The 23,580-nt window shown below is 41.8% G+C and overlaps 2 protein-coding genes across 13 annotated transcripts in view; one reads left to right on the top strand and one right to left on the bottom strand.

The window, feature by feature from the left end:
- The window catches only part of LOC116044479 (bone morphogenetic protein receptor type-2), a 33,781-nt gene extending 23,152 nt beyond the window's left edge, over positions 1-10,629 (bottom strand). The window contains exon 1 of the mRNA XM_031291716.2: positions 9,602-10,629. Coding sequence (XP_031147576.1) covers positions 9,602-9,680 — 79 coding nt within the window. The 5' untranslated portion in view covers positions 9,681-10,629. The remainder of the gene's footprint in view (positions 1-9,601) is intronic.
- Positions 10,630-11,049: 420 nt separating this feature from the next.
- LOC116044472 (dedicator of cytokinesis protein 9-like) overlaps positions 11,050-23,580 on the top strand; it is a 55,212-nt gene continuing 42,681 nt past the window's right edge. For 5 of the 12 annotated variants that reach the window (XM_031291684.2, XM_031291679.2, XM_031291676.2 and 2 more), the window contains exon 1: positions 19,828-20,511. In XM_031291684.2, coding sequence (XP_031147544.1) covers positions 20,350-20,511 — 162 coding nt within the window. In that variant the 5' untranslated portion in view covers positions 19,828-20,349. Of the gene's footprint in view, positions 11,897-19,824; positions 20,512-23,580 lie in introns of those variants that run through there. The other 7 variants (XM_031291683.2, XM_031291682.2, XM_035998688.1 and 4 more) reach the window with 5 other exon arrangements.

Genomic DNA, 23,580 nt, shown 5'->3' with positions numbered 1-23,580 from the left:
AAGATAAATAGCGTAAGGAATGGATTAAACCATAGGTTTGTCCTACAAACTACAAACAAACTACAAACGCATGTGCGGTTTACTAGCTTACTTTAGAAATGTAAGTGTGGTTGGAAGATGTGGCAAATGGAGACAGACAGCAAGAAGACTTGCTGGCAAACGAGGACGAGTGGACTCGGAGCCGGTTCCAACTTCCTCGAGCTGTCATGTGCTGTTTGGGGCCCAGCGTTAAAGAGGAGCACTCGGAGAAACCACGCCGTGCCTGTCCCACTTCAAGAGGGGTCAGCTCCAGTGTCCTGTGGCATAAACACTTTTTTTTTTTGCATCAACTTTAATATCGGACCATTTCTTTTTAATTTGGGCCACGGTCCGACCTCTAAGGCTGTGGCATTAACTGCATCTGCAACATGTTGTCACTCTACAGCTTTTTTGGCATTAGTAATGCCCACACTGTACCCTTCAAACATATTTTCCTCTTTTCCACCTCTCTAACAAGAACTACAACTTCACATTGAGTGAAAGTCCTTTGTTTTGTTTTCCTCTGTGCGCATGTCGTCGGTATGGATGAATATTAATTTGGGGCGTTTCACTGACTATTTAAGGGCAATTATGGGCGTGACATGAAGCCGCCAAAGCTGTGCCACATTTAGAGTCGATTGTGATTTATAAAGGGAATCCGGCATAGGATGTGCGCGGGCACGGTTTTATAAATCTGAATATTTCTGTGCATACTTCTGACGCAAATTCGCCGCACAGTTTTATAAATGAGGCCCCTGGGCTGTGGAGGCGAAGGCAAAGGTTGTAGAGGAGGAACTCTGGTAAAAGAGGAGAAACATAAGGGAACAATTGAAGGAAGTGCAGAACCGGTGACAACACCCATAGACACTTAGACAAACAGACTGACCTTGTACACCAGCATTGGAGAAATCCATTGAGAAGAGTATCTCATGTCTATCTCCCAAAGCTGGGTAGATACTGTATGCTGACATGAATTATTAATATTTTTACTACAATTCAAGGCTATGAAATGAAAACCCCTATAATGATGCTTGGTCTTTGAGAGCTCCTGGGCATGAAAAAACTGAAACAGCAGGTAAAAGGCTTATGCCGAGTTCAAGCTAGAAATTGATTTTGGGTTTTCATTCACAGGTGTGATTTTACTTCATTGCTGCAAGGGAAATGTTGATACTTTTATAATTATATAATTTAATATTTTTTTATATTTAAATACATTTTTGTTGCATTAATACAAAGCAAGAACACAGTGCCTCAATATTAACTGTACTAAGGGCTGTGATGGTATGGAATTTCATTTCAGCGGTGAAAAAGCAACGTATCACAGCATCTTGAACTGCAGTGTCTTTTTGGAGACTTTGTAAAAACAATCTCTAATGAAAAAAGCTGTGGTTCTGACTGGGCATGTGTGTGACAGCTCTAATCTCTGAACGCATTGCGCAATGGAATAACATGAGATTGACCCTACAAAAAGATTTGCGGTGATGAACTCAACCCCATGGAAGCCATCACATGGCCATGGTATTGCGGCCGTGCGGTTACCGTCACAACCCTACTACTAAGTATGTAGTAGATATCACGTACCCCAATGGTGATAGATAATTGTTTCATTGTGTGGGCATGGCGGCACATAACAAGCGTGCACAACGGAGATGGAGAGCACTGACTGCTTCTTTAATTCCCATCTCCTCCTCATTCTTAACAAATAGGGACTATTCAGCTTCTGAAATATATTTATTGGATTTAGTAGTTCAATACACAAAGAAAAGTGGACAGAGAAGCAAGAAAGTGTAGCATGGAACAGAACTCAAACCCAAGCAGTTATAACCAGGGTTTGTTAATTTGCAGTCTGAGCCATGGGAGCACTCCTGTAGTCAGATTTCATTGGTTTGTCTGCCACTCTGCTTGACTGTGGTTGGTTCTTTGACTAAAGTGTTTCTTAGGAGCATTTCTGGTTGGATGCCAATCTCTGTGTTTATCTCCGATTGACTGTGGCAGGCTCTGTCCCTGGTTCTGCTCTGTGGAGCTTGCTGTGTGATCTTGGCTTCCACTGCAGTATTGGATTGTGGGTCAGAGTATGCAAGCAAGGCCATTGGAGCGAGGCAGATGAGAAAGAGAAGAGAGGGAGAGAGGGAGAGAGGGAGAGAGAGGGTAGTCATATCAAAAGGCTTCGGAGTAGTTTTCTGCTCCAAGCCTGTTCATTGGATGATGGCGGGCATTGCTAAGTGTTTACCCATGGCCCAGTTATTTGCTAATCTCTCTCCCCCCTCTTAGCCTCCTCCCCCAATTGGCCTTCGGTGCACCCCCCGCCCACCATGGACTACCCCCTTCCCCTCAGCCTCGCTGCTAAAAAACAACAGCGATCTAATCAGGCTCTCTTCTTCCTACTGCCAAGGCCCATTGGAGTGATGCAAGACACGGCAGTCTGAGACTTGATTAAAAGTCACCGACTGCACTGATGTGTTGGCTGTTTTCTCTCCACAACTGGTTCCGAGTTCACATCCAAGATTAGAGGCAGAAACACACGGTGGGAGGGGCGGAAAAAGCAGAGCAGGCCATAAGGCTGAAACGTGTTTAATACACCCGTGCACGCACCATCTCCTCTGCAGACATGCGTGCACTGTCCACAGCCACAGGAGTTTCCAGGCTGTGCTCTCTTGCTTGGGTGCTGATGGGGAGAACTGGCATAAAGATGCTATGTAGAGCCGTTGTACAATGCCGATTCTGTGCGTGTATGAAAAATATATGCATTTGAAGCGTCCTTCTCTCTAGTGTTTACGTTTTCCACTATGTGAACCAGCCGCCAATAATGTGCCATCATGCATGGCTATAGCATCCACAGACAGAAATGTTTATAATGCAAAGAGGCACTATGTATGCCCATGTGTACGGTGTTTTCATTATCGCAAAAGCTCAAGCTGCTGCAGGACTACAGCCATCAGAGGCATGTATCGTCCCTAATCGCACCTGCTGCTGCTGTTTGGGTACATGCTTGTTGCTGAGGTAGGATGGATGGGTTTGCTGACACCCCCAATTTTCAAAGTCTCCTGGTTGAGTTTAAAGGTGTGTGTGTGTGTGTGTGTGTGTGTGTGTGTGTGGGGGGGGGGGGGGCTTTAATCTGTCCCATCTGTTGCCTCGGGACTGCCCACCCCCCTCAAAAACACCACCACTCAGTCTGTGTCTGTCTGGGTCTGGTACAGTTATGCTAATCCTGGGGTTTACACGACCCTCAAAGCTTAGAGGCCTCCATTATTGACCACAATGCATTTATATCAAATATATTATACTCCACGCTGCCCTCCCTCCCTCCCTCCCTGTATACCTAAACTTTCCTGAACATGTGATGAAAACACATAGTGGCCGAGGTGGTGTTTACCATCACACCACAGGGGGCATAATCTCAGATTATTTATGAGCAAGCAAAAGTTTGGTTGCAGGCTGCGTTTGAATGTAGTCTTTGTTTATAACATCTTTTCCTTGTTGAATAAATGAACAGCCACTACATACTAGCTTGACAAGCTCCACAGCCTGCGGTTGTCTGGTATGATGGGGTACCTGTTCTGTGACAGCTAACAGGTGCTGTGATGTTATTGCAAACTAAGACCTCATCTTTTTTTTTTTTTTTTTTTTAAGAGTAGAGACAATGAAACAATGATCGATGATGGAAAAAAGTATTGGCAACTATTGTGATAATCGCTTAACTCATTTGTTAAGCAAAAATGCCCTACATTTCCGTGTGCCATCTTCTGGATTGCGATGATGACCTTGCTTTTCTTTGTCATATGCGACAGTAAACTGAATATCCGTCTAAGGTTCTGGATAGCGTAGCAGGCAAAAAAAAGCTTTTTGATGAGATCACACTGGGTTTTACGTAAAAGTAAAGGACCTCTTACACTATTATTTCGTAACATTTTACATACCAAATGATTAATCGAGAAAAGCTGAACCTTATCACTAGAGCTAGATAAATATATCGGCCAATGTTATCTTATTGCTATCGATATATCGATGTATGTTGGCTGACAAGTAACAAGACATTGCAGTACAGAAATGCCAAACCATATAATACTATAATATTGATATCTGTATCGGCTGGACTATACTTATCATCCCCAAAAGCCACTTTTTGCTCTCCCGATCTTTTTTTCTTTCTGGGTTGTTTCTCAGAGGAATGCTGTGAGTGCAAAAATTGGTCTGAAACCTGTTTTATTTTTTTTTTTTACCAATGATCACTTGTAATACTGGGATCTAGTAACTGCACCTTGTTTTGCAACTATTATAAGCTGATGTGGATAGAAACATACTAAACATAAAATATACACAGGGGACCTCTACAATAACCTCAGATATGGCATCCCAGCTACTATAATAAAAGCAAGACTGATATCACCTTAAAGCCTTGCAGTTGCTAACAAGTAGCATTCTTTTTTAAAGCTTCCATCCATGAAAACCACCACCACCGAAACATTTCATCTATAGCCCGAGCAACATTTTTTGCGCGCTCTAGACTTATTGTCTCTGCTGGCCAAGGAGAACGCTTCGTGTTAATCATAGGCTGTCACTCTGAGTTACCATCTCAAGGCTGCACCTTTTGTTTTATAAAACATCCACTAATTTCTCCTTTTTGCCAAACCAGAAGGTCGGCTGAACACTGTTCTATTGTATCACGCTTTGCTTTTACCTCTGCTCAGAACTCAAACCAAGGTGCTAAGAGAGACAGACATTGATTTATTTTATCTAATAGAGTACAAGGCTAGCTGTATTAGAGACCAAATGCACCCCCCCCCCCCTCCATTCAAGCATTCATTGGTCTGTTTCTAGCTGCAGTCAGTGTCATCTCTTCTCACAAAATAATGTGGACCAAGTGCAAAATATTAAAAAAATTAAAGTGGGCACAGTGCTTTTATATCCTTCGGCGTCTGCAACTACTTATTTTCCTGTCCTGAGTACTCATCATTATATGAACTCTATTTTAGCTTCTACACATCGATTGCCTTGCAGTTTGACAACTGATTTTAACATTTTACGAGCTACCTTTCCCCTATAGTATCCTTGTGTTTACCTCCAGAAGGATGCTGCATCCACACCCCAAAAAAGACCATAATGCACATTCAGCAGATTAACTTGACAGCTATAGGTGATGCAGCTTGATAGTGTGGGCCCCTCGGCTTTGGGCAAATCAGTGCTGTTAATTGAAACACAGACATTGACATTACACATTCTAATTATTGTGCTGCTTTCTTATGTCTCTGGCTTTCATTTTAGTTGACATTAAAGCATTTTTAGCAAATGTACATTTGCTGGAATTATTATCAAAGAAATATGAATACGATATACGATGGTGGCATAACTCAAGAGCTGCTTTTCGCAGTTTTATATAATTTTCACTATTTTCTGACGCTCTACAAATTAATTGAGAATGTAATAGTACAATTAGAAGAATACTTCACTGATTAAGCATTGCACTCCTATAACATTGTCAGACTAACGATGGACCAAATCGATACAGAACAACCAGAGATGTTGTCTTTTTTTAATTCCACAATTTCTTCTTTTTTGACAAAACCATACGCCTACATTACCCACAATGCAAATTGACCACTGCCAGGTCCGTTTGAGGGTTGAGTGTGTTATGCTAGGAGCAGCTAATGTAGCCTCAAGCAGAGATGAGGAGCGAAAAAGTTTTGATAACTCCACACCCCTATTTTATTTTATTTTTTAATTTTCAAACTTGTAGTCTTTAGGCTCAACCGACGTTAACTCAAGTGACATCACTTGAGGACATTTATCAGACTTTACACAGCTCCCTCTGGAGACAATAAAGAACAACTTTTTTCACATATGCAGTAGTACTCCCCAACACATGGAAACACACTTTGTTGTGTACAATCGGTGAAGTTCCCCATTAATTGATGAGAAAAATGATAATTAGTTGCAGTCCATAATACATGAAGGGGATTTATTGTGCTCTCTCTGCACTATTACAGCCCTTCCTTTCCTAGTTTTCAAAATGTCTCTGTTGCAATGTCATCGAGGCAAATTCCTGGCTGTGTATGTATTGTACTTGGCATTTAATATTCTGATTCATCCTCATTTTTAGTCTTCTCCAACCAAGCTTGCCATTAAAATCACAGATTAAATGCCAGGGCTGACAGCAGTCTGTACCTGGCTCACCAAATGTTGTGGGCTCCAATCTGAGCTAGCCCATGTGGTAAACAGACTCACAGCCATTCAGAGCAAGTTTGTAATCTCAAGCCACTTTCTGTTGAGCCGCTGATGTGACCGCAGAGCCGACAGCTTCAAGAGTCCCCCGTGGCTGGAGAGTAGCAGCCTGGTTGGGGAACAGTGGGCCTGTCAACGCCACAGTATGGGGCCCGAGAAACACAGCTTCAGAGTTTGGACAAGCGGAGAAAATGAGCAGTCCTTATCATGCTATGGTATAATACTTCTGCTCTAATCTTCTTTGGACCCCAAAACCTCCAGTTTACCTGGGACAACAGTGCCTAGTGTAGGTTGTGGCATACATTATGAGCGTGCATATGTTACAAGTTGAACTTTAATGATAACAATTTGAGCTAAAGTCTGTCCCCCCTAATGTCACTACTAAAGAACACCTGTGGTCACGCCGCAGGTAGTGTCTGCAGGCTGGTGCCATGTTTGGAACAGTTTCTACTCCAGATTTTTGAGCAGCAGGCATACACCCACACACTGATTAGTCACAGGGGACAGAGAGAGGAAGGACGACACAAGCTCAGCTGCAAACAGGTTAAACACATGGCAGGTGGAAGGAAATGAAAAACAATTTGAAAACGAAATAAACAGAGGTAATAGCTGAGATGGTAAATGGGTATGATGGGAGGCAATAATGTTGGAGCAGAGACATGTTGGGAGCGAAGGAAAAGGTATTGGGTCAGAGCCATGACTAACAGTGCTCCTAAAGACTATTGGGTCCTCTGCCTCCTCTCGTCATTAGGGTTGGGTACCGTTTGGATTTTTACGATTCCGATGGCAAACCAGTACTTTTAAAACGATTCCTAAACCGTTTCTTGAAAAACTGAAAAATGACATCAAAGAAAGGCTCTTTTATGGAATTTTTTTTTAATTGAAAATTATTTAAATTTAACAATATATTAACGTTTTAAAGTACTTAAATATATAATAAGTAAACCTAAGTCACCTAATAATAATAATACTAATGTATACTTTATTAATCTTGCAAGGGGAAATTACAATACCTAACACATAACTACAATAATTTAAGAAATAAAAGTTACACTATTAACAAGTAAGAACTAAATAAATGTTGCTGAGTTGGTATGCCAACCAGTTTCAAACTTTAGCAGTTCTTTTGCAGAAAAATGACCATATTTTCCTTCTCTGGTGAGATACTACACCTCTCCTGACTTATGGCATGTCCTGCACAGGAGAAAACTCTCTCAGGTGGTGTCCAAGAGGCCTGTACACACAGGTATGAGTTTGAAAGGGCAGACAATACCACCAGGCTACAGGGTCTTGTCCTGAACGACAGACTAGCAGAGCGTAATATGTTTACTAGCGATCACGTGCAGTGAATGGTTAATATGCCTTTACGTCCGTTTTGGTGAGCCCAGAGGGAAAATATGCCATTTAAAAAGTAGCTTACAGTTACGATAGCTAGCGGTAGACTACAAAGAAAGTGTGATATTTGTATGTCCGTTTCGGAGCGTGTACAAAAAGCCGTCTATCAGCTGTGATTGTAGAGTGCACGTCGGGGGAATAGCGCGGACACGCGCTATTCCGCGAGTCGCGAGCGGGCACGTGCGCCACTCGGCGTAAAAGGGAGAAAGAAAAAAGAATCTGCCGCTGTCTGGAGCGACAGAGGGAAAATATTTTAGTCAGAACCGAAATGAGGAACCGAAATTTGCGTTCTAATCCGGTCCGAATACTACCGTTTGCGTAGGAACCAGTTCCATAGTGGAACCGGGTTTCGGTACCCAACCCTACTCGTCATCATCATTACAAGTATCATTTAAAGAAATGGGCCCTAGGATTCTCTGCTTTGCATTCATGAGCCAAACAGCACCACAGAGAGAGCAAGTACTTTGTCTCCTGTCTCTTTAAAGTCATTATTACAACAAAATCTGACTGCTGCCCTACATCATTTTTTGCACGGTGATGATTTCATTGTAATTTATTAGCTGCTTACATGGCACGCATGCATATAAGTATCCATTAATCGTCTTGTACTGATTATTGAGTAAATATGTAAATCTTCTGCCAGTCACTGTAGTTGTTAAACTGCTCTCGGGGAATACTAATTTGCATGCCATGTCTCACAGAGGTGAGCTTATCAAGGCAATAATATTTTGTGATGATGAGATATCTTTCAGCGTGCAGGCTGACATGCTGAATTGCAGTTTTACATTTTTCTAAATATTACCCCCTACGGATCCTACGTCACAACCGGACAACTCATCTCTTCAGCAAATGCATCATGCCCCGCTCTCTCAGCTGAATCGCCCCACTTCTTGACCTTACTCATCTATACACTTTAGTTTTTCTAAATTTACGTTAAAGCAGCATGCTTGTATCCTGTATTTCTTCACGTATGAGATAATCAGAGGATGTCAGAAATGCTGTGTGGACATTGCAATGTTAATGTTAACAATTACAGTGCTCGCTTGTCATTTTAATGAAGAGGGAATTTAAAAAATACCCAGACTACCACTTGTCTGTTTAATGCAAATGTAAATGCAAATATGGGCATGGTCTCTCTGTACTACCAGCTTTAAGTTATGAACAACAAATTTCCCTCGGATGAACAAGCCTAACTGCAAGGCCACCTATTTTCAAACACACTGCCAAAGTCTAAGCACCATGTTGAACTTCTATCACCTGAATTACCCATCTTGTAAAGTACCTTTCCTGTCTTCCCACACATTCCACCTTTCCCCCTCTTGCATGCACTGTTCCTCCATCTCTATGCAGCCCTGCTACTATCTTATCATGCCCAAGGTCTCACAGAAGCCTGGCTTCAGCCCAAAGTCTTAAACAGGGGCACAACTTGGCAGACAAGGACTGCGGTATGTTTGGCAGTGTTTTTCCAGGCCTTTGTACACAGAATGATTAAAAATGAGCCAGGGGTACACTTGCTGCTCTGTTCAAGAGAAGATATCTATGAAGGTTTACTTAACTATAATGAGATGAGCTACACAGTTAGCTCCAGAAATGAGCCAGGCAGACAACAAGATGGAAATGATAGTTACAGACAGACAGACGGGTCTGCCAGACACACCAATACATAGGGATGATGTGATGATTTAGGAAATGTATGTCTGATATCGACTGCCCATAAGGACGACTATCTGTATTAACATTCCACAAAAATTAGAAATATAATAAACACTAGGTCTGCCCCTGTAAAAAAAAAAAATAGCCTAATTTGGGTAGAGGCTGAAGTAGCTAACATTATTCAGGCTAGAACATCTGCACCAACCGGCTGTGTGGACGAAATACAGACAGCAGGAATCCAAAGGAAAAACATGAAATATTCACGAGAAGCACATTTACCTCTTTCCAAAAATCAATTGAATAATAAGCCACTTACCAGCCACAGAAGTCAGGAGAATCGTCAGGCAAAACCCAAATTTAGCGAGTGACTTCATTGTGATTCGGCCCAGAGCCATGACAGTGTACACCGACTTTGGTCTCGTAGCTGGAGCTCCTTCAAGTATTTGTTATACGTCTTCTGGTCTTCTTATTTAGTAGATGCCACTTTGTTTTCAGCCCCTTTTTCCTCACGTCAGCTCAATAACTTGAACTGATCTCTCAGGCATGGAACCACACATTGAGAAATGATGCGAAAAAGAGGCGCTGTGGTGTTGGGGTCGGTTGACGTGATTTGATAACTAAGATTTACTGCCAACAAAAGTTCGTCCTGCTATCGACCGGACAGATAAACCAAGCAGCTAACTTGTTTGGCGGGTCTGCCATCTACAACTAGCCAGCCAACAACGTCCATATCTGCTAGCTAACATGCTAGCTGCCTAAGGCGACTGTCTGGTCCTATAAAACTTAGGCAAAGAAGGTAAATATAGCAAAAATAACCGACGCACAACTAATTCGTGTAAGTACACACCATTCTCAGTTGTAAAGTTTAAAAAATAGTCCACCCTTTCGCAACAACAGGCACGAATTTGTCATATAAACGTTACGTTAACCAATTAACGTTAGCTCGGTTAGGTTGCAGGCTGACTGCTATCGACGCTAACCGATGTTAGCCTAATAGCTAGCCCGTTAGTTCTCCGCGTCCCGTCTCATTTCACGGTCTTCGTTGTGGGGGGAAAAGATTTCACAAGTCAACCGCGCCACAGTAAGCTTTTCTGGTTTGCGGCGATTATTACTCCCGTTCTAGCAGACGACGGGTCGAGGGATAGTATATCTTTTGGTCTGATCTTCCCCGAGGCAGTCGGCAGCATACAAATGCAATGACGGGTTGGAGCTCCACTGTGCAGACAGCCAGGGCGGCTGGGAACGCCTCGTTTGCAGGCTTGTCTGGACCGCTCGTCTCCGGTATCAGGTTGCTGTGGATTGGTGTTGGGGGGTGGAGGACAGTCCTGCACAGTCGGGAGGGGTGCTGCAGCGCCGCTGTGCCGCAGACTGTGGATAAAACACCCTGGAAAAAAACATATGCTGGAATCAGGCTCCCCATGCAATTCTCCGTTTTTAGTTAGCTGTAAACACTGTTAAAGCTCAGCTCAATATGAACATGCATTATAAAACAATTTAAGCAATCTGAATGCAACCTGTGCAATTGGTTATTTGCCAATTATTTGTAAAAGGCTAAATGAAAATTATTTGTTGAAAACATACACATTATTATTATTATTATTATTATTATTATTATTATTATTATTATTGTGTTGTTGTTGTCATTATTCTCATTGATATCCCCTTATTTCAATGTTTTACACGAAGACCTAAAAGTTACTATTTCCGATTACTATTAAAGGCATCACTAGTTATTCAACTATTAGTGTTGCTTTACTGCCTCTGTGTGGTCAAATAACGTTATACAGAGTTTAAAGCCTAAAACACAGACTTTATGGTTAAAACTATGGGTTAAAACAATAATCATTCCAGCAGGTGGCAATATTAGCCTGTGCCTACGGCGAACAGTGTGCGGTTTGTGGTTATATAACCTCAAAATGTTTGATAAGCAGGGATTAAAATACTTGGCATTCGTTGCTATCTAAATCTCCGAGGAACTATTATCTGTTATGGAAACATTATGCCAAAGATAGAAAATACCATAAAGTGGTATTTCGACAATAAACTGAGTGTCCCACAGCCACACTGTAGAAATAATGCAGTCACGTTATATAGCCTACATTAGCACTTTTTCATCCTTAATATAGCCTTCAAATATGATGAATGAGTTCGTTTACAGTGCTGTCCCACTGGGCATTATTACACTGAGGAAGGGGGGCGTGCCAGTTTGCGCAAGGGACCTCCGCTGACGGGACAGAGCGTAGCTGGCTTTGGATGTTGCTCTCCGATTTCTGTTGAAGTGAAGTCATCTCCTGGTATCCTGTACTACTGTAGCTATGACTGAGCTAATGTAAAGTTTAAGAGAAGCGTAATGGCAGGATAAAACGGCACCAGTGTACATTTACGCACGTCGGACAGTCTGGAGCGCAGGGTTTTAGCCTTCGTACCGCCGCTTGGAACAGCCCTCACAGTCTGCTCTTCTCAGTACCTGGCTGTCTGATGAAAGGCAGGCTGTACAATGGCTTCTGCTCCACCTGAGGCGAGGAAGTTTACCCGGGGGCTCAACAAACCGGGCACCGCCGCAGAGCTGAGGCAAAGCGTTTCCGAGGCTGTCAGGACGTCAGTGTTGGTGGTAAGAGAAAAAAAACTAAACTGTCTGTTATGCACATAAGAAGACTGAATGCAGGTGCTTGCTAATTATGGATGGCCTTAAACACTGACATCTTGAGTTATGAGCTGGGCCACATAACATTCTATAACATCACTCATCATTTATTTGGTGACATTTGTATAGTTATCCTGTCACTTGCTGGTGCATATTCCCCATGTCGGATTAAGCAGCGTGTCTATTGTTTCAACTTTCTGAAAGGGGTTGCCAGGTAACTGAAATATACACCACCAGTTCTAGGGGACAATAAACACACATACACATATACACACACACACACACACACACACACACACACACACACACACACACACACACACACTCACGAATGCTTGCACACTTCTTAAGTTCATCCTGTCATCTGACGCCCCAGGTGCACATGGCAACCAGATAGGTTAGACAGAAACAGCTGAGTAATGACAAAGGTAAAAATTTGCCAGACACAGTCTATCTAGTTCTTTTTTACTACTGTGTGACAGGATGTCATCAGCATGTAGGCTGCCTGGCATATGTACTCAGAGAAACATGTGTCTATGTTGATGATGATGATGATGATGATGATGGTGTTGTATAAGTGTGACATCTTCCTCTGTGTTAAAACAGGTTATATTGTTCCCTCATAAGTCACTTCTTAAATGTAAATTGTGTTTTTAATTTCTCTGCAGAATGCACTGTTGGTGGTTCAGTTTACCTTTTGTAGTGTCGTCATCCTTAGGGAGTTACCCCGTGACTGTGTCTTGTTGCATAATAGTGATCGATAGGCCATTTCTTTCTGCAACTAATGGCTTTTGCTGTCAATTATGTCTGCTGTCTCTCTCCATGGTCCCAGTGTGCCTACTGATCTTGTAATACAGTCATCAAAAGGCACAGACAGTTTAGTCTCACTTAAAATGAGAACTGGGAGCCATGAAACCCACCCTAACTGTCAAGTTAAATTGTCAATATAGTCATCTGCGTATCCGGCTCATAGTATACCAATAAAGTCAGTTCAAAACATAACCAGGACACTGGAAGTAAAATGTTTTCGAAACATGTTTGTATTTCCATGCATCTACATCAAGCATACATTCAGTAGTATCGCACTTGACTTGCTGGTATCATTTCTTTTTTTTTAGATCAATTTTTTTATTATTTTTATATTTTTGAACATACAGAACAGACAAACACAATTGAACAAGAACAAAAACCTTCTCCCAAAAACAACTGGTATCATTGCTAAATGTTGCTGAGACTTTATTTTCAAGTGCCTGTGGATAGGGGGAGCTCCGGGGTCCAGCGGCTGACCAGTGAGCATGAGATCTGGTCAGTGTCAATGAGTTTGCATTGGGGTGGGCATGGGTCATCATGTTACACTCACATACTTTGCATCATTGCCTTCATTGTACAGTGAGGCTATGCACTCAGACAAAAAGGGACGCAAAAGTGGACATTTTGTTGCACAAAATGGTGTGCTTGTCAATAGGGCAGTACATGAGCTACTGTTTGTACTGTATGTTTTGTGCATTTTATATTTTTCTCCAAACTTACTCTTGCCAGTCTTGCCAATAGAGCAAGATGTGTAGACAGGAGACAGTTAACACAGACCAACCAGTAGGAATTGCTAGTTTTGCGAAAATCTCATTATCCCTCACCGGTTTCCCACCCATGCTAGCTAGAAGCATTGCTGCCAGGACATCTTAGAGGAATACTTTTGAGAAATTTGCTTATTCGTTTTCTTGCAGAGAGTAATTTGTACAACTTGAAGAAAAAATGTATACCAACACTTCCGAAGGTCACTGTTTAATCTGTACAAAAACTGAAATGAAAATTGATCATTTGTGGTTTTACTAGGGGGGTTATATGTGAAACTGTAACCTATTTCCCATAATACAACCAACAACATATTTGGTTAGACCCTCCCCAAATTATAAATACTTACACCTATCAAACTCTACAACTCCAATTTGTACCATAGGTTTTCTGTTATACATTTGTAGTCTCCAAGTCCAGGCTTGATAACCCAGATGACATCACCATGACATTAGATTTCACAGAAGTCCTACAAAGCCTGTTTTCACAAGCTGAGTAGTAGCCTACTACCCATGACGAGTAAACGAGCGCCCCTTTAACTAATTTTGGCCGTCAGGCTGAATTAGCCGCAATCTGTACTTAAACAACTTTGTAATTTAATGGTTGATCACAAGGTATGCATCTGGGTCCCATTATGTGCCTGTAATGGTACTTCTGTGTCTCTATTTTTTGACTGTGTATTTAGGGTGCAGCTGTTTCCCCTGCCCATTTGACATGGAGACTGACATGCTGGTATGGTAAAAGCAAATATATATAGTATACTGGACATCAAAGAATTTCCTCAACAGCTCAGATTTCACCCAGCAAGTAGCAGGATGGCCTTGGATTGCGGTGTGATGCTTAACTGGCAACTATGATCGGATCAAACATAAGGATGGAGGATTTTGTAGATGGACAGGTGTTTGCATATAAAGAGTCTCAAATGTTACATATATACTCCTCTTCCTGGTATAGTGGAGCACAATCCAGTATTTAGTCTTAATCTCCACACTTGACAATTATGTCATAGTAGCCTATTAATTCTGTCTTTGTCCGGAGTGTGTGGAGTGGCATAATGGATGTTAGATCAGATCTCTGGGACATATTTAATAATGGATGAGATGATGGTAGGTGTCCTGGTTATTTTTAAACACTAAGCATCCAGGGGACCATCAATTATGAATACCTGCATATGTGATAAATCATCTAGATTCAAGACTGAGGCCAGATCAGGCAAGTTAGATGCCCACACACACACACACACACACACACACACACACACACACACACACACACACACACACACTGCAGGCGTGTCTGGCTCTCAGCTATACCTTAGTAAACAAAGTGGAGGCCAAGCAGAGCAGTAAAGACAGCCCCTGCAGTTTTAATAATCACTTCCAACTGCGGAAAATGCTTGCTTAGAGGTTTTTCTACCTCTTTCTGCCTTGCTGAATGAGTGTCTTTACTCATTTCTACACAAATGCATACAAACAGTCTTGTCTTTTTGTCTGTCTACTTTTTTCTTCTGCATCTCTAGCTATGAGACTCGGAAACACTAACCCCGTAATGTGCATCCTGATACCTTACTACCACCTCCCATTTATCGTTGGTTCAGACCTGCAGTTCAAACTGTGGATTTCCACTTAAGAGTGAACTCCACTTTAGAGGATTTGGTCTGATTAGTGCATAAAAAAACTGGCAGCGATAATCTGCAGATTTGCAGATGCTTTAGCAGTGCTGACCTATATCTGTGTCATGATACAGGACCTGTGATGAAGCGGGGCATTTGGTCATCTGCTAGTTTTGTGCTGTCAGAAGTTGCTGCTGCTGATAGCTGAGGCTACGTCTTTTCTGGCCATGCGGTTTCCATGTCTTCTTTATTTAGGCTACCTCATACTCTGTCGTTACCATCCTTACGCTGGCGTAAACACCCGCTGTCTTTGCTTTCATGGCCAGTCTGGCATGTGTGTCTGTGTATGTAGACAGTCTTAGACTGTCATTTACCTTCCTTTAGAGCCTTAATTTGACAGAAAACAGCAAGATTCAGCATCACTACAATACAAAATTCCTACTTCATGACATGATTTTGACATGTTGCCATTTTCCACCACAATCAGCACGCAAGGCTGTGATCATTCTTTAGAGCCTGCAGCCTCACAAATGAAAAAATATCTGTTCTTGTTTGAGTGCCACCTCATTTTTATTGGATAGTTGCTGCATGTTTGTTTCTGCTACATAGCCTGCAGTGTTGATTCAAGAGAGCGTGTAAAGGAGATTTCAAATGATTGCAACATCTTAGTGTTTTGAGGCTTTTGTTGACTATTGTAAGAATCTGCCTAGCAGACAGTAACATTACATTTCAAGTTAAGCAGACCGTTTCACAAACTACCACAATTCCAACAGATCTTTGTGAATTGTCTCATTACTGTGAAAGAATGTTTAACAATGCCCCAATGGTTAAATGAAAAATGTTGGCTAAAGACGAGGCTGCCAAATAATCATATTCCTAAAGTACTTCGAAACCACTCAAGATACATTAGAGATGGGAACTACATCAGTATTGTGTATGATTGTTACTGACAGTGTATGATTTACTGTAACAACCCTGTGTCTTTAATATACCCAAAACACTTGCTATGTCAATGAGAAGTACAGCCTGCCTTTTCTGCAATAATTGGGCAGTGACCATACAAAATCCATCTGACCTAGTTGACCCAATTGCACACCCAGTTCTCTGAGTAAAAATAGCCATTTCACTTTTGTGTGGAAGTCATTAACAGTCCTTTTGGCTGCCTGAGAATCCTTCCATGTGAAAGTTTGTCTAAGATAGGTAGAATTAGAGTGCATTAACCGAGTGGCCGTATATATATATATATATATATATATATATATAAAATAGAGTGTGCTGGTTTAACTCATTACTGGTTTGTTAGCCATGAAGAGTAGGCTATTGAACACAGACACAATCCATTTTTCTTTTATACATTGTGCCCTTGAGGTTTCTGTCCTATTCTGCCAGATTACCTGCAGGCATGAGACACTCAAAACGCAAATTACATGAGTGTAACCCAGATTTGACAGTGACATTCATTTCTGTTAGCCTGAATTTAGGTCCCTGATGATTTTATTGGAACATTCGCCTGAGATGAAGAGAACCAGTTACAACTTGCACTACATACACTAAAAGTGCAATGGGAACATGATCAAGTACATGACTACTCTCCCTGTTGTGGACAAGGGCTCATGCAACATAAGATTGTGTATAATGTCCATTTAACAAAAGACACATTATCCAGTATAAATCCAAGTGGATGATGTGATGAAATCAATTTCTCCTGTTTTCAATGTGTCCACTTTTTTGGTTTATAGCCAAATACCAGCAAAATGAATGACATTCACATCAGCCTCAGCTGTACTTAGTGTTTAGTGCAAATTAGCAAATGTTAGCATGCTAACATGCTAAACTAAGTTGGTGAACATGGTAAACATTATACCTGCTAAACATCAACATTCGAGCATTGTCAGTGTGAGCATGTTAGCGTGTTGATATAAGCATGTAGCTGAAAGCACCACTGTGTCTAAGTACAGCTTCACAAATCTGTTAGCATGACTCTTAGTCATGTTCTATGGTCATTAGGATTAAAAAACTAACTTGTTGTGCTATGTAATCCCACTGGACATGGATATCCCTCTATCTGCATTCCCGTGACTGATCATACATGCTAAAATAAATGTGGATTGATTCATGTGGATGTGGAGGGATTGTTTTGAAAAGATGAAGTGAGTCATCAGGCTTCAGTGTTGTTGCAGTATTAGGAGCAGCCTGTGGGAGGCAGCAGTGATGCACATCTTCTACCTCTGTCCTCTCTGCTCTATCCTAGAGATACTGTGAAATGATCATGCTGTAGGCATTCAAACATGTAAGGACAAAGATTTGTGCTTTCTTTGAGCAATGGAGAAGAAGCTCTTGTGTGTGTCTTTATTATTGTGTCAGCATTTAGCTATGGCATGGGACATTCACATTCCTTAGTCATGGAATATAAGGGTTTAATTTAGTAATCCACCCTATAAATCTTAATAGGTTTTGATTATATATATTTTTGGTTTATGCTGCTTGTGCAATGACGCTGTGTATTGGCATGAGTGATGGCTGTCCACCAAAAATATCCTTCATTTGTTGCTTTACTTTCTCTAAAATAACAGTGTCTTGTTGCCAGGAGACCAACCTTAAACTCTCATATTTAAATTGTCAGATTCAAAGACGCCGTGTTAAGTGTTCACTGCATTGAAAAGCTGATTAAAAAAAATCCACATTTTGGTCTAAAACTGCAAATGCAAAAACCATAAAGTTTATTGAGTAAATTTATGATCAAGGAAGGACGTAGTAGACTGTTTTGTGGATTAGAAAATGAGCATCTGAGAAGAGCGTTTTTTTTGCTGACTGAGGGGGGTTCCATCTTTTCCACTGCACCCTGTTTACAACTGATGAATGTCTTTTGTGAATTCTGATGAAATAATGTTGTGGTCTGGTGCAATCTGTGGTCTCCCTAGCTTGCAGATGTCTATGTGAAAAGGTTATTGGGTGCACTGTGGGGTGCAGTGTGGATTTCATTAGATTAATGCATCCTCTGAGGGATAGCCCTAATGTAATGACATTGTTCAAAGAATGTTGTTGAGGCTTTTTAAATTAGCCTGAAAACAGCAATGACTCAAACTAGCTAGCAACTTTTAAGGGCACTCCACCAATTGTACACTTAAAGCGTAACTCTCGCCAAAATGCAACCTAGGGTCTTTTTGTGAATGTATGTCAATGTCAATGTAAGTCAAACTTTAATTTAAAAGCATATTTAGGACAGAAGCGTCACTTTTAAGATGTACAGTATTTTTGTTTTTCGGTCAAATGGCCTTTTGAATGGGAGTGCTAGGGGCACTTTTATGCTAGCCTCAAAATAGCTATTTTTAAAACACTAAGAAGGCTCGACACAACATGAAACTTTGCTCCAAGTATCGCCAGGGTCTCTACACCTTAACGAAAGCATTGACAACATTGTTTGGGTACCCAGAGTTTACTAAAAAGAAAGGTTTTAACAACTCACCGTAGCTCTTGTTGTTTCCGGCCGCTACCACCTCGGCACTCAAAACGAGTCGATATCAAAACAAGTAGCCACAGATTTAGTATATCACTTGTGCACCGGTGTAGTTAAGGTGTAGAGCCCCTGGTGATACTTCGAGCAAAGTTTCATGTTGTGTCGAGCCTTCTTAGTGTTTTAAAAATAGCTATTTTGAGGCTAGCATAAAAGTGCCCCTAGGACTCCTGTAATACGAAAACACGGTACATCTTAAAAGTGACGCTTCCGTCCTAAATATGCTTTTAAATTAAAGTTTGACTTACATTGACATTGACATACATTCACAAAAAGACCCTAGGTTGCATTTTGGCGAGAGTTACGCTTTAAAGATCACTGAAAGTGCTAATAGTATTTCGACTGCAACTTTAACTTTTTCAGTATTTCACCAGTTTAAAATGTTTCCATTGCAAAATTTCAGCATCGAGCCCACATACATTTTCTCCAGAATAGGTAGCTTATCCTAGTTGTCATGTATGGCCACCATAATAATTGTCTCTCCATTATCCATTATTCCAAATACCACTTCTACTTTATGCTCTCTCTTGCTTTTTAATATGATTTTCCTTCTTACCCATTTTGCTTCATCATCCACTTAAAAGTAGGTGAGTGTGTCATCTGCTGATGAAATATTTACACCAGCCACCAGAGAGAAGCTGAAGAAAATTCAGAGAATTGTTTGCATGTGCATTTAAATTAGCCTTACATAAGTAACCTCCAGCTTACACCCTTGCTTCTGAAGAGAGGATGTGAGGATGATGTTATGTTAATAAGATGGTGATTTGCAGAGTGTTGCCAGGTTTGTCCTGGTTGTCCTATGACGCATCATGCTTGATGGATCAGTCCGATCAAGTGTTAATGGCTGTGGGCCTGGCAACGCGGGTCAAGAGAAGTTAAATCACTCCTTTTTATGTCTTGGAGCACATGTAAATGACATCAGAACGATGACTGCATCCCTTGTAATTCCGTAGTCGGTGGGAGAAAGTGGAAGGAGGGCAAGAGGCAGAGAAAAAGAGTAAAACATTGTCTGCAGAAGCCAGTTTGTGTGCGTGTGGGTGAGTTTGTGTGTGTGTGCGTCTTTGTTGGTAACAGTCTGCTTTTACTGTTAACAAAGCATGCCGAGTCAGAGAAATGACTAAGCTGTGAGAGGGAGGGAAGGCGGGAGGGAGGGAGAGAGCCCGCTGGGAGGAGAGAAGAAGTGAAAGTGACAGGCATGTGTGCATGATGGAGAGAGATGACAAGGTTGAGAAAGGAGGGAGAGAAAGCAAACCAGTGAGGAAGAGTGAATGAGAGGGAGAGAGCAAAGTGAGAGTGTCTGAGCATCCTCATCCCCGAGCAGAAGAAGGAAGGAAGGAAGAGGAGTCGGAGAGTCGACGCCCTGCTCCGACTGAATGAGCAGCTTCTCTCCTCCGCACACGCATCCATCCATCCCTCCCTGCTGAGCCGTACACAGGAGGCTACAACTCAGTGTCTCACTTTGGCTGAGATTTGCTATCGAAGATAGTGGTTGCGTTTCAAGGGGAATGATTGGGAATCCCAATTACCTGAAACGGTTACCTGAGTGACTTTTAAGTACACCTGTAAGAGGAATTGTTTCTACATGTGGAAGAGGACAAGGTTGAGAGATCAAGTTGGGACTGCTGCATCTACCTGGACTATAAGGTGAAGAGTTTAGAAATTAGGCTCCAATAGTGAGATCTTTTTTCTCCTGCATGGTGGTGGTGAGTGTGTGGCGCCACCATGGGATGCACCACCAGCGTGGTTCTGTTGGAGGGGCTGCGCTCCATCCTTGAGAGGAACTGTAGCTACATCAAGGGGGCAGTGGAGCTGGGGGATCTGGAAGAGGAAGAGGAAACACTGAGTCTGAGGGGATCTCAACACTGGATTCCCACCACTGCTCTGGTAAACCCACTTTGAAATATTTCCTCTTTGCCGTTGTGTATGTGGATCATTTCCAGTTATTTTCACTCTTTTGCAACAAGTTGTTGTTGTGTTGTGTTTGACAGGACAGCTAGGTGAGAAAGGGGAGAGAGAGAGAGGGGGAAGACATGCAGGAAATCTGTCACAGGTCGGAGTCGAACCCTGGACCTCTGCGTCGAGGCATAAACCTCTCAGTATTTGTGCGCCTGCTCTACCCACTGAGCCAACCCGGCCACAACAAGTTGTGTTTTTAATTCAATTAAACTCCAGACTGCCTGTAGAGAAGACTTCTTTTTCTGGTTTCATTTGCAAACAATTAGTGAGAATCAGTGACTCCACTTGCTATAGTTTTTTCCCCTCACATATACATATAACACCATGTCTTCTTGAGATAAAAAATTAATAATTTACAGATAGAGCGCAGATTCGTCGGATTAAACATGAGTTACTGCACAGATCAGCAGAATGTTGGCTAATAATCTTCTTAATAGACTCCCCTGAGGAACTAGATTTAGTAGTCAAGTATATCTTTAAGTGCCCCCGATCACACAATTACTGGTGCAGCACATCAAAAGCTTAACATCTGGCTGCAAAGGGAAATGTAAGATAAGTCTCAGGATTTGCACGAGTTTGCTTGTACCGAGCAAGAAAATTAAAATCTAGGTCTTGATTCATTTTTCCTTGGTCTGTAGCCATGTTGTCTTCTAGTTGGATTTATGCACTGCTACATTAAGCTACTTCCCTCAAGTTAGCTCCATTAGCCCACAGCCTGTATGTGTTAAATCAGAGAGATTTAATGGACAATCAATAGCGAGGGATTTAAGCAGGACTGCTTGTGCACACTAAGTCAAGGACATTCACTATAAACCATTATCCCTTTTGGATGCAGGGTTTCCTTTACAACCATAAAGCTGTGGTTGGCGTCCCATAACCCTTCCTTTACAACAACAATTGCCTCAGTTGCAGCGGAATATACCGTTCCATCAATATCCAAATCATAGTTCAGCTGGGGGACACAGAGATCTAGAATGGAGCATTGGACTCAGTGCAGATTCTGACATTTTAAGCTTCCTTAAGAATTAAAATACTGTATAAACTGAAGTATGTGGACCAAATCCAAAATATAGTGTTTCCCTTCATCATTTATGTCGCTTGAAAACAGATATTCTTGTTTTCCTCTGACTTTGATCTCTCCAAGCCAGTAGAGGCTTAACCTTCCCTTTGCAATGCTAAAACACAGCTAAGCTACGGTAGCTTCCTGTATTTTTTGGACTCTCCGGCGCTCCATTCAAGATGGCTTGCTATTGGTCAACGTCTTTTTAAATCCTGTTGTGTCATGTACCTGTACAGAAAGTTAAATGTCAGCATAGATGAAGTGTTTAATTTAATAGGTCCAGGTCACCAGTCACCTATAGCACTTCAATTTAGTTTTTCTGAACAGTATTTTCATTATTTACTGACTAATTTTGTGATACCCACTAATGAATTTTATAAACTACCAGCTTCCAGCATTCTGGTCCAGTGCAGGCTATGGATCATGCCTTTTTTTAAACAGACAGGGCACTGAATGAATCTACATTTTGTTCCTACATGTATGGACTAATCCCATGCAGGGACTTTCTTCGCTTCAGTTGATGTCGCTGTACAGTTTTGAGCCGAGCTCTCAGCACCTCTGAGCGCTCTGACATCATAGCGACTTAGGGAACTCCCCTCTCTCGTATCATATTTAACTTGTCCCACATGTTTTTCCCTGAACTACCTGGAGCCACACAGTAATATAATATTGACCGCAAGACAGAGCTGCTCTTTGCTTCTTTGATTAAAGGACATTCTGCATTTTTAGTGTGATGAACAATGGCTTGTGACAGATGAGTGAGCTAACTTGCATGTGATAACTATATGTGTGTGCATGTGTGTGTATCACGGTCAGTCTGAAGGGGAAGTTTGACTTCTTTTCGGGCAACACCCTCACATTTTCTCTCTCCGGGGTGCCTGTAGCGATGGTCGGCTCCCAAACATTACGTCAACCTGCCCTTATGCAATTCTCCACAGACTTGTGTGACGCTCTACGTCTGTGTGTGTGTGTGTGTGTGTGTGTGTGCATGCCTCTTGGGAAGGGTGTGGAGGGCTCCCATGTCCTAATGGGTTCAAGCTGTGTAAATAAAAATGGACGTCATCCTTATGCTTCTCTCTCTCTCTCTCTCTCTCTGGCTTTTCTTTTACGTCAAGCTTTATGCAGATGGTCTAGTAAACTAATTTGCACTCCCATCATACACACATTCAGACACAAACTCACACACCCTTGTGGTATTGCTGGCATAGTACCAGCGATAGCTCCAGGAAGCGTGATGGCATGAGAGATGTGGGTGAATGAAACGGGATGACCTCAGCGTAGCCAGAGCCTTTGACAAGAGGCTGATTATCACACTGAGCTGGTGACGCTGTCACTGAGGCCACTGCAGGACGATGGGGACGCAGTACAGTCAGCAGTCCGTTACACACTGAGGCCAGAGGAAAGTCAAGTCAGAAACCTGCATTAGATTTGATTTAAATACTTCACCTCAAAATATCCTTTAAAACAAATTACTTTCCCCATTTAGTTTCATCTCTCATTCTTTTTCCCCAACTATATAAATTATTAAAACTACTAAAATAAAATTGTTTCCAACTGGCTTGAGCATCAGAATCCAAGTATTCTGTAGCAAAGCAATTGCAATGATTTACCAACAGTACCTCCAATTGTAAATAGAGAAACGAAAGAAGGTAGTTATTGCATTTTGGGGTGAGTTCAGTGGATTGTTTTATCTTGTTGTGTTGAGAGTTCAGGCCAGACTTCAGTATGAAGACCATCCCGTTTGGCGTTTTTAGAGAGAAAAGTGTGCTGAGCGACTGGTTACGGATGCCATGATGCCCCACAGAATGATTTCAAAGGCCCACAGCCCACAGGCCCACAGCTGTGAAATGCTTGAATGATATGTATGTGTATATTGGAGTATGTATTATACTGTATTCGCCATTGTTAACATTAACGTGGTCCTGTTTTTAGGTTAT

This window comes from Sander lucioperca, chromosome 24, assembly GCF_008315115.2.
Source record: "Sander lucioperca isolate FBNREF2018 chromosome 24, SLUC_FBN_1.2, whole genome shotgun sequence".
NCBI classification, from domain to species: Eukaryota; Metazoa; Chordata; class Actinopteri; order Perciformes; family Percidae; genus Sander; species Sander lucioperca.
The sequence above is the reverse complement of the archived record's forward strand: the minus strand, read 5'-3'. Positions and strand labels throughout refer to the sequence as shown.